Consider the following 11,457-nt stretch of genomic DNA (forward strand, 5'->3'; position numbering starts at 1 on the left):
CTGGCTTGAAATTAAACAAAAAAAACCAACAAAAAACAACTTGCTGCTTTTCTTGCACAATGTGATGCCAATATCTGTTATAATACAGCATTCTTGAAAGAACTGGATTAAACAGAATAGAACATTATTTTCTGAACTGATGCCGAAGTCACAGGCTCCCAAATTTGATAAAGCTGGAATGTTACAAAGTAACTTGGGTTTAAACAATTTAAAATTACTTAAACTATTCTAAACATTTTCAGACAAAGCTCTATTTTTTCTTCTTGTCACTCCCACTGTAAAAATCTTGTAATTGGAGCCAGGCAAAGCAAATTTGAAGAAGTCAAATTCAACAGAATATAAGAGGCAATAACAAGAACAAAGGGGTGGAAGACTGAAATTATTCACAATTTCTGATTTATCTTAATGCATTGTTTTATACTAAGAAACTGAGGATGTGTGAATTTTGGAAATTCCAGATTAGCTTGTTTTGTTTCAGATGTCCAGAAACTTTTTTAGTATATCAACCTGTTTTCAAACAGGTTGATATATGCAAAAAAGCCAAACAACAAACAAACAATCAAACAAAAACAAACCAACCCCCCACATTATTTCAAAATTAATTTTTTTCATTTTAAATTACCAGAATTCATTTAATTGGATGAAATGAGCACTACCACCTACAGTTCAACAAGAGATCAGTCTTTAAGTGAAAAAAACATTTAACTTTAGTGTGACATGTTTTCCTATTAACACAAAATATCTATTTCCTGAAAATTTTGAGGAGCCTTGTTTTGCTTCAACCTCAAATGAATGGTTTTAGTTACTTCATTCATTATTGACCTGTCTTGAAATATGGGAGTGACTATGAATTATGCTGCTGAAATGTATTGCTACTTTTTTGATTACCCTGTATTTAATCGATTTTATAAATCAATCATATATTTATTGCAGACTAAACAGAATTTAATAATGAGCGGAGCTCATCTCTTGTCTTTCTCATTCCTTTCCTATCCTTGCTGTTGTTGATTGCAGGCTCTTTGTCTACAGGTGATTGAAGGTAGCATGCACTACAAGCTCTACCTGTAATCAATCAGTCTTTCAATTAAAGCACAAAGAAAGGAATCAGTATCGGTGAGATTTCTGGCTGTGCACAAGAGACTTCTGTTGATCCTCAGACCAGGTAAGTGTCGATTTCAAAAGGATTATTGATCACCTGTACTTTGTTTTTGTAGTATGTTGGCATCATCTCTGAAAAGAAAGAAACATTGCAGGTTAACAGTCACTTTCTGGCTTTGGTTTTACCTGGGGTGATGCATAGTATTATTGTAAAAGCTGAACTGGGAGATTCCCACAGGAAAAAAAACAAGAATTCTAGAAATTTAACAATGGAGCTTCTGGAATTATATTCGTTAAGTTCCTCCCACTTAACTTTTATTTTCCTAGGTGTTTGTTTGTATCTTTGGAGGTAACTGTTTTTATTAAGTGAATTAACACAAGTATATGACTCTGGATGTTGCTGTGACTCCCTGCTGCCCTCTTCACTGCCCTCTTCACTTATCCCTAGCAGCAAGCAAGGCATTTTAGGGCAGCATCCTGCTATGAGAACTGCTTACAGTGTTATAGACTTTGGATGATTATCATTTGGGGTGCTTCCCCATGTTGTCTCTACATGAGTGGGGAGCAACCGAGCAGTTCCTGGATCTATCTTGAAGCTGCATCTTTCTGTGAACTTACTATGGGAAGTACCTGCTAATGGAGAGGCAGCAGCATCACAGCATGATTGTGTCATAATGCAGACAGTATGCCTGGGCCTTATGTTGGGGTATTCCAAGCATTCAACTAGGAAATTGGAGGACAGGGCAGTTGAATTACTTGCCTTAGGCCATGCAGAGTGTTTGGCAGACCTGCAGGCAGCTCTGGACTCTCAAGAGGAACTCAGAATAACCCCACAGCTTTTATTGCTGTGACCTTTCCCTTTATCTAGATGGATGTGCCTTTATAGCCTCTATGTGTCATGCCCTGCTCCACCAGACTCCTCTGGAACATACCTGTTTTGGCTTGATCCCATGTTTGACCTGCAAAATATAGAGAGCAAGATATTAATCGTGACTTTCAGAGCAGTAAGCTGAGATTTCAAGAAGCAGCTGGGAAAATGCAGGATCTTTCATCCTTTCTCTTTCTTTCACTGCTCTTAATCTTTTATTCAGTTTTACTCCATCTAGCGTCAGTGCTTGGAAATAAGATCTTCTCTTGAAGCACTCGCCTTGTTTATATTATTAGATCTCATGACTCCACTGGGCAGTGGCATCCATCATAGTCCCTTTCATACTGCTCAAGCATTTTCTGGTGTCTTTGCTAAAGAAAGAACTCGCAGGAGATTTGGCAGGCGGGGACTTGCTTCTTTGTAATTTTTCTCGATCTTTTTTCCATCTGAGAGAAACTTTGTCACACCCATCTTTGTGAAAGCTGTGGTTAATTTGTCTGTTGACATGATATTTACAGTGCTAACCGTTAGAGTCTGCAATAAAGAGTTAAGACCTGATTCTCATCTTTCTAGTCTAAACTGGGTGTACAGTCCATGGGAGACTGTACAGTGAGGCAGATATAGGCTCCAATCAGAGAGAAATACTTGGTTTTGGTTTTGTTTGGTTTGGGTTTTTTTTTCCTCCTGTTTCCTCCTTTATCTCTTTCTCCACTTCAAGGCTGGGGTGAGTGAGCATAGCTCTATAAAATTGCAGTGCCTGTACTGTCCTGCCATGCTTTCATAGCTCAATTTCATAACCTGCTTTGTCCAGCGCTTGGGTCCTGTGCTTCACTCTCCTCCAGAATTGGAAACTCACTCAAAGGAACCAGTTCACAAAGACACTAAATACAGATTTCCACCTAAAGGGGTAGTTATTATTCTTTAGCACTTGCATTTTGGTGTCTACATAGTAAATCAGATTTGGAGAGTGGACCAGGTGTTGTTTTTAATGCACAAAAAGTACCCTAGTTACTTTTTCAGCTAGTGTTTTCTGTCTTTTTCCATTTACAAGTCTGTAGAAATTTTCCATTGAAGCTGTGGGCCTCTGTGAAGTGAGTCTAAGCCCAATTTAAACACATATGGGAAGCCTTTAAGCCCATAAACCACTGTGAACCCATGACAAACACCCTATGGCTCCCCAAGCATTTGCAGCCTACAAGCTAGAGTCAGCATCACTGTGTGATACTTGCTCATTTCTTGCAGCTTGTTATTTGCGCTCTGATACCAGGCTGTAAAGTCCACATGGAATATGGAAGTCGTTGGTTATAAGCAACAAACAAAAGAAAAACAAACTTAGCTTTGCTAATACCTAGTACAGATCCTTCCAAGAAGATCTCTTGGTAGGAGATCAGAGAAATGAAAAAAAAGGATCTCATGGACAATATAAATTATCTTATAAAAAGATCTATAATTAATCTTGTTTTCTAAGAAGGCTCCTAGGAGTCTGTTTGATATTTGTGATACCTTTTTCATGAACTTGTCCAGAAATTCAACAGGGATACAGGAAATTCTATGAGTTGGAATATGCAGGAGCTCCGATGCTGTTCTTTTCTGGCTAAGACCTGTGGCACTCCTAGTCCCTTGCATCAAGAGGCCTTGTTTTGTTTTGGTTTGTTTTCAAGCTGTCCTTTAGCTATGATAGCAGTCTTTCATTCCAAGCTAATCCCATGTTGTCACCTCTCTGACAAGCTCTAGTCAACATAAAGCTGCCCTGGACTAGATGGAAGATGGGTGCTGACTGGGAGCAGGAGGCTCTCTGCTTGGTGGTATCTAATATTTGAGTTACCCTGGGTTTCTGTTGACAGGACTGAAGAGGATACTCTTCCACAAACATTCCTGATTTTTTTTATCCATACTCGCAGCAGCTCTAGGGAAAGGTAGAATTACCAATTTATTGCTGGAATCAGTGGCACCAGGAAATTTGCCAGCAGAGACCATGATGGCTGTGGAAGGAATTGCCTCTGACAGGTGTCTGAATATTACCAGGAAAGCATTCTCCTGACTCAGCAGATTTGGGAGCAACTCTTACAATCAAATGATTTAGAGCTATTCAAGACTAGCTTCAAACAGTTGTGCGGAGGGGTAAGAAAGAGTAAGGATTCCTCCCTGTTTGGCAGCTGTGAAAAGGTCAACCACAAATCCAGCCCCAAATATGAAGGGAGAACAGGAATCCCAGGCCAGATGCTCTCTCAGGGAATGTGGAAAGTGGCCAGAGAAGAGCAAAAAATAGCCAGAAGTGTGGCTCTGCTTGTCAGACTGGTAGCTGGCATCAGTGAAGTATGCTGTATCCTGGAAAGGGGTTTAACAAATTCCTCTCACCCTAGCAGTGTGAGGTATATGTGTGTGTGCAAATATATGTGTTTCTGTGTGCATGTGTCTAAATATTAAGTATTTGTCCCATTCAGAAATACTAAAAGGAACTAAGAGCCTGAAAGTGCCTGCAATAGTTGGTTTTGAAGTGTGTGATGTAAAGATAAATTTCATTTTATGGATAGGGTAACCTGAGTCAAAGTAACTTGCCTAAGGTTGTTCAGAAGAACAAGTTCAACTAGAAAGGACAGTGAGAGAACAAGGTAGAAAAGCTAGTTTATTGTTGTTGTCACTAGTGACCATTGTCTTAACACAGAAAGAGTATTTATATTCTGTTTCTGCAAATGTGTATGTGCAAGAAGTTGAGACAGCTGTTTCTGCTAAGATTATTTGCTCATTTTTTAACATTTACACAAACACACATGGAGTTATTTATGACACCTCTGTTCATTGTTATGTTAACTTTCAATAGCATGCTCTAGGATGGCATTTGTGCAGCTTTTAAATATTTTTCATTAAATGTAATTCCCAAGATGCATACTGAGAAAACCTAAAGTGGTGAATACATTCTTCAGTCTATCCGCCACCCACTAATCCCTGCCATGTTGAGCAAGGAATTGGGCCTGTTTGGGTGTATCAGCAGGGCCTGACATCTCTTGTGCAGATGGCATCTATTCCTTAGTGTAGCGCAAATGCACTTTGGCCTAAGACTACTGTAGCCCTTCAAGTATTGTTCCACTCCCATTCTCCTGGTAGTTATTCGCTACTGATATTTGGCTATGGTGGCAGCTGTGAAGGGAGGTTCTGCAGCCAAAGTAGACCACAGAGGAATAATTTTCCAATTATTTTTCAAGGCTTATTTTGATCACTGAGGCAGCTCTGTCTTTGCTGGCTCTCATTTTCCTTATTTGTAAACTTCTGACAACTTAAGAAAACTTTATGTTGACCTGATAACTGGGTTGTTTATAGAATATACTAGTTGGCAGAATGGAAGACTTTGGGAAGGGTTGCTTTTGCTGAGGGGGGTGGGCTGGGGCTGGAAAAGTTGCAAGTGAAAGAACAGCTTAGGACATAGCTGAGGTATGTAAAGAGAAAACACTCAAGTCTTTGACCCCAGAGGTGTCAAAGATTCTGCTGAGTCTACAGGACTGATTTTCATCATATCCAGAAAGATAATACTGACACTCATAGTTTAAAAGGAATATTCCTGGGTGAGGGAGGAACAGGAGAAAAAAAAAAAAAAAAAAAAGGCTTGGTTTAGGAGAACAAAGACAGATGGAGGTAATGCAGTGGTTCTAAGGCAATTGAAGATTACTGAAGAAATCCAGGAAGCTGTCTGGATTAATAGGGATTTAGAGAGAACCAGGGTGCATATAGGGTATGACTAGATTTTTCCCGTTGGCGCTTCACTTCTGTTGTTGCAAGAGACATTATGATCATGCATGAGGAGAGTACTTTGAACTGGCCACAGCTCCTGTAAAGAGGAACTGTAGCACTGACTTTTGTCTCCTGCACAAGTCCAGAAGATACTTGGGGCACACAGGAATGGAACTGTGGAGGATAAAGTGCCAAAGGGTACACTAGCCCAAAACAAGGACAGGGATGTAAGTCAGTCTGTCCAAGAGCAGTGATCTGAGAAGTATGGGGTGATCTGTGGCATTCTTTGTATTGTAGAAGAACCACCATTTCTACTTCTCCACATGGGAAGCAACAGACATCTGCAGGCTACAGATGAGGGGTGAAAAAAGCCCAGTGGGCACTAGGAAAGATAACTGGAGTGGAGATGGGAGGACAGACTAGGAGGCAACAGATCTCTGCTATTTCCATCAGCTACAGTGATGTTCATAGGCAGGTGAAAGCTGGATGGAGTTTGAAGCTTTTTGATATCTTCTGCAGTGCTTTTTCTTCTCTGATTTTCCTTATCCCTCTGCCAGGCCCTGTTCTTTCCAGACCAGATAATATTTTCTCACTGTGGCAGGAATGCCATGGCTGCATGCAAAATGAGCAAAACCAAACTGAGAGGTGAAAAGGAGGTAACTGAGGGGTTGGGGCAGATCCACTGGGAAGTGTTTTTGTGGGACTCTATGATGTGATTGTTGTGCCAGGGAGGCCCATCTGTGCTGCAGTGTGAGCTGCCTTCTGTCAGGTGTCTTTCTGGCAGCTCTAGTTTCTGACAGCTGAAGCTGTTTGTTTGTTGGTTGGTTGTTGTTGTTTTTTCCCAAGGCTAGTGAGTTCAGTTTGCAATTTGAGTCAGTCACAGTTGAAGTGAATGGTAGACAGAGTCATATGTTACATTTAAAGAAGGAAGTACTTTTTGAAATTTAGGAGACTTCGTTGTTACAGATCTGAATGCCAGGCTGGGAAGAGACTGAGCAGCTGGGAATCTGCGTGAAAGGCCAAGCCAACTCACCTATTCAAACCATTCCATGCCAATACTTGTTCTTCTGATAAGATTGGTAACACTTCAGTGCTTTCCTCAGAATAATAGTGACTGTGCTTAACAAATTCCTTTTCTATCTCTGTATTTCTTACTTTCATCCCATGTGTTGGAAGAGGTGAATCAGAAAGAGACAGCTGGGAGCATGTTTAAGGAATAGGAATGTGGAAGATGGAGACTGTAAACTTGCAGGTAAAGGTGGGATGCTATAGTGCCCATCTCCTGGGGACATTGATGGACACAGATTTATGCCTAGGAAAATGTGTACTCCTTCGTATCCATCTGCAGTTGTCAATGTTTGTTAGTGCTTTGTAGTGACTGACAATTCAGTAGTAACAGGTTTTGTGTAATGAGTCATTCTTTTCATTTTTTCTACAAAAGTGTCCAAACAAATCCTGTAATTTTTGTTATTATTTTTTAAGTAGTGGTCTTAGCAGGAAGGCTACAGCTTGAATGAAATTAAAAGAATGAACTAGCCTCATTCCAGGTATCTCCAGGCTGAAAAGTGAGATACATCACTGCTGGGGGAAAAAAAAAAGTCCTCTTAAAGTCAGATCAGTGCCAAGAAAACATCTGTCTCCAAGTCTGACATATTTCTGCAGGAGAGAATTACTTCACTGAAAAGTAATTAAAGTTCACACAAGTTGCTGTGGCATGGTTTAAAACAACCACTACCAGTCCCTGTTTCCTGCTGTTTGTGTAAAAATCTTCTGTGGAAAAGACATCTTTGTTATTCTGATTAGGAACTGGCTTGAGATAATTCCTTTGCAGGTTTATTTTTGGCATCATAGTATTTCCAGCACTTTTACCATTCAACTTGCCTATAGTACACCAGCAGTATGTGCTTGCATCTTAAGCAGATATTATTTCAGTGGATAGTTAAATGGCTGAGGCAGGATTGCCCCTGGCTGCAGATGCAATGTATAGTATTACTTGTGAATAGCTGATGCAGGATCTGAGTCCCTGCAATGAATTTCAATACACCTCGTCCTGTGCGAGCTGTGCTCTAGATCTTGATCTTTCTTCCTCATGCACCACTCTTCCAGTAACAAGTTCAGACAAGGCCAAAATCTCTTTTCTTTCAATATTAATTTACTTATGCATTTTGATTTGTAAATTTTGGGCTCATTTTCTGAAGAACTCCCACTGTGACTTTCTCAAGCATCCCAGCATCATGACTATGTTTCCAGCTAAGTTTTTCTGAGCTCAGACTCCAGTGATGAGACTGGTTGTGTCTGTCATTTGCAGCTGACAGCATCAGTGATACAACTCATACCTACTCAATTTGCTTCATTTGGTAAATGATGCATTCTGCAGTTCACAGAATTACAGATAATTTTGGATTCTTAAGAGTAGAAAGAACTCATCTCCACTGCAAAACAGAAGATTTTTCTGTCTATCTGACTTTAAACCTGTTTGAAGGATCTGAAATAGTTAGGTCAGCTCCTATTCAATATCTCTGCATGTTAGCGCAGCTGGCTACAGACCTGAACACTGAAAAATGTTCTTGCTCAAATTGTTAGACTGAGGCAGTTCTGCTAGTTGGAGGAAACTGAAGCACAACATTCAAATTTGCACGATTGCCCAAACCTAGTCTTTGCCGTGCCATCCATCCCTGATGTTTGTATCTTCCAAGTAGATTATTTCTCCTCCTATGTAATCCATGGCAGTTCTTAATGTGGAGACTGGAGGCTTTCAGGATGTGATAACATTCCAAGCCCTCCTCCATTCACCTAAAGAATCCTCTGATTCTCCAAGAGTACCTTGTGTTTCCCAAGCATAATCTAGCAAAGCAAAGAGAAGTCAGTCCCTTAGAAGAAATCCAGTGGGAAAGTGCAAGAGAACATCTAGGTTCTGCTTTGAGTAGCAAAAGAAATTCACCAATGTGCTTGGCATTTGGCCAACACAGCTCCCAAGCTTCTCCTGTCCTCCATAAAACATTAGAATGTCTAATGCATTTAAAACTTGATATCCTCCTGAGTGATTTACATGGGGACCTGTAGAAACCCATGAGTAGCATGGGAAGTTTTGATGTGTGCTGTTGCCCAGGATATGTTGAGGCAAAAGAGTCCTTTTTGCTATTGCAGTAGGTTTAAAATATGTATCTTTTTCTTTTTAGTAAATGTTCTATCTTTCTCCTTGTCTCCTTTGTCTCCTGTCAAAATAAATCTGTCTGTCGTGCACTGTAGTTAGCTCAAAATATTGCTAGCATTAAATGTACCCAGACATTTTTATTAATACATTAAACTTGCATGAAAATTTTAGGCATTATAATTTACCAATCTTACACCAAGATGGCATTTGAAACTGACATGAGCTATTAATTTAAAAAGAGGACATTAAATAGTCAGTTGACATCTAAATTACTGGTTTGTTAGCTGACATAAGCTTGCCTCAAGCATCTTTCTCTTCTCAAGTGTTAGTAAATATCCCATTGACTTTAAGAACATCCCATTATTCATTGATTGCTTAAATCTTAATGTTTATAACTGACTATATAAAGTGGTAAATGCTGTTAATTATTTCACAATGAGCTGTAAATGTAATGTGGGTGTAGAAACACTTCTGTTTTAAGTATTTGGGAAGGTATCAAGGAGGGCACATCGGAATGCTTCCTGATTTTATTGGAAACCTGTTCTTGCAAGCTGTTGGTTAAGTTCAGTACCAGCTAATTCTGCTTCTATCGTAAAAGGAGTCTACTTGCATCAAGGTCTTAAAGTGGTCTGAGGCTGACTATGATGGTACTGTGCTGGGTGGCACTCACTCAGAGCATGTCCCAGCTAGCGAGAGAAATTACTGAGTGGCTTGAAGTGCTTTGGCAATGATGATGTGAAATTAAAAAAAATAATAAAAAATAATTTTAAAAAATGGCTGAAGGTGAATTTTTGAATTAGTGAATCATCAAATATCATCATTGAAGATGTTACATTTTGCTGCCATGAGAAAGTCAGTCACTTTCCCTAGAAAGATCAGAGGATGGCATCATAGATGATAAAACTGTCTCTGAAAGAAAGTATCACATGTAATAAACAGCAAGGGGAGGTAGAAAAGTTCAGTGTGGAGAAGTTCATAGTTCATAACATCTGCATTTCATCCTGACAGTAAATCTGCTGCTTTCTGTGTCTCTTCTTGTCTTTGTCCCTCTCCTCCTTTTATTCCCTTTTCTCTTGACTCTGGTCTCTGGCTCTTCTGCTCTGACTTAGTTCTTTCTCATGCCCTTCCCATTCATTGCTCTATCTATACTGTGCTTAATACACCAGAAAGTTTACTGGGTGTTGTATGTTTGTTCTTCTGGCCATAAGATAATAGTAAACTAGTGGTCTCTAACCTGGTTCTTCTCTACTGAGGGCAAGTCTTCCTCTCTCCAGACCTTTCCCCTTACCTCCAGAGTCTGGGGTTCATGAGGGACAGCTTTAGCAGTGAAATACACAGGTCTAGCAGGTTGATACACAGAAATTGTCAGTGTCTTGTAATGAATACTGTGTTACTAGAAATGAAACATTTTGTGACAGTTTGCTGTTTCAGGTTGGGAAAGTGTCTCCCTGGGAAAATAACAGATGTTTCCTGGCTGGGGCCCTTCTGTGTTGGACATGCAAAGCATTGAAGTACTTGCTGCAAGGGATGCCCTTGCTTTGATCTTCAATTGAGTGTTTACATATGCTGTGCTCTCTTTATGAGGAATGACTGTGATAGGGAAATTCTTCTATTCAGCTCTCTGTGACAGGCCAAAAGCCATTTCTTAGGTCACTGAGTACAGCTGTTGCCTTCTGTTTGTGAGAATGCTGATGAATTAATATCTGGGCTTTTTTAGTCACTTATAAAATGTCTTAAAGGGACACAAATAATGTCCACAACTCTAGATTACCATGACCCAACAGAAGACTTGCAGTCAAACGTCCCTTCTCCTGTACATCTCTGACCTTCTGCCTGTCCTTGGGGACATGGGGAGTGGCCATTACCTAAACAGTCTATCACTGCCTCTTCTACACATGAACCCATTAGATGCTCAAAACTGAGAATGATCTTACTGTTCCTGGGTAAGGGGGAGAAAGACCAGGGGCAAAAAGGAAACCCTTTCAGCAGGGTTTTTTGACCTTGAAAGGAAGCACACTATAGTTTCTCCCTTTGGTACAGAGGTATAGTTAATTACACTCCAAAGCACTGAGGATGGGACAGTTAACATTTATCTAAGGGAATTGTACAATGATTAAGCCTTAATTTGCTATCTAATTTCTTTCTTTCTCATTAACCCTGCTGAAGCAGGATCTTTAAAATGAAAATGAAAGGTGACTGTCATTCTTGGACGTGTAGAGGACTGAAAAAGTCAGCTGTTAGATTGATCACTGCATGACCCTGACCTGAAGGAGCCTGGGGTGAAGGGAGTTCTTAAAATGGAGATCCAGACACAGTAACTGGGAAATTTCTGATGAATAAGTGTACCCTGGTTTACATATTTTCTTTTTTTTTCTTTCCTTTAGTTTGTTCCTGGTTTGTGGAGTTTTTTGTTTGTTTGGTTTGGCTTTATTTTTGTTTTGTGTTTGTTTACTTTTAATCTCAACAGTTTGTAAATATATGTCAATGCAGTAAAAATTTAGCTTTAGAGAAAATGTGGAAATGTTTTGGCAGTGTCAAAGGTTATCCAATTTCAGAACTTTTGAAACAAGGCCTTTGGCTTTCATTTCTTAAAAAAAAAAAAAAAAAAAAA

At 39.7% G+C, this 11,457-nt stretch overlaps 1 protein-coding gene across 1 annotated transcript in view; it reads right to left on the reverse strand.

Annotated features, from left to right (window-relative positions):
• Positions 1 to 1,153: 1,153 nt before the first annotated feature.
• LOC104391129 (chromosome unknown open reading frame, human C10orf128) overlaps positions 1,154 to 11,457 on the reverse strand; it is a 16,884-nt gene continuing 6,580 nt past the window's right edge. Inside the window, exons 5-7 of the mRNA XM_010000359.1 lie at positions 10,712 to 10,785; positions 2,031 to 2,057; positions 1,154 to 1,230 (exon numbers count right to left, since the gene is read on the reverse strand). Coding sequence (XP_009998661.1) covers positions 1,154 to 1,230; positions 2,031 to 2,057; positions 10,712 to 10,785 — 178 coding nt within the window. The remainder of the gene's footprint in view (positions 1,231 to 2,030; positions 2,058 to 10,711; positions 10,786 to 11,457) is intronic.

This window comes from Chaetura pelagica, unplaced genomic scaffold (assembly GCF_000747805.2).
Source record: "Chaetura pelagica isolate M959 unplaced genomic scaffold, ChaPel_1.0 scaffold156, whole genome shotgun sequence".
NCBI classification, from domain to species: domain Eukaryota; kingdom Metazoa; phylum Chordata; class Aves; order Apodiformes; family Apodidae; genus Chaetura; species Chaetura pelagica.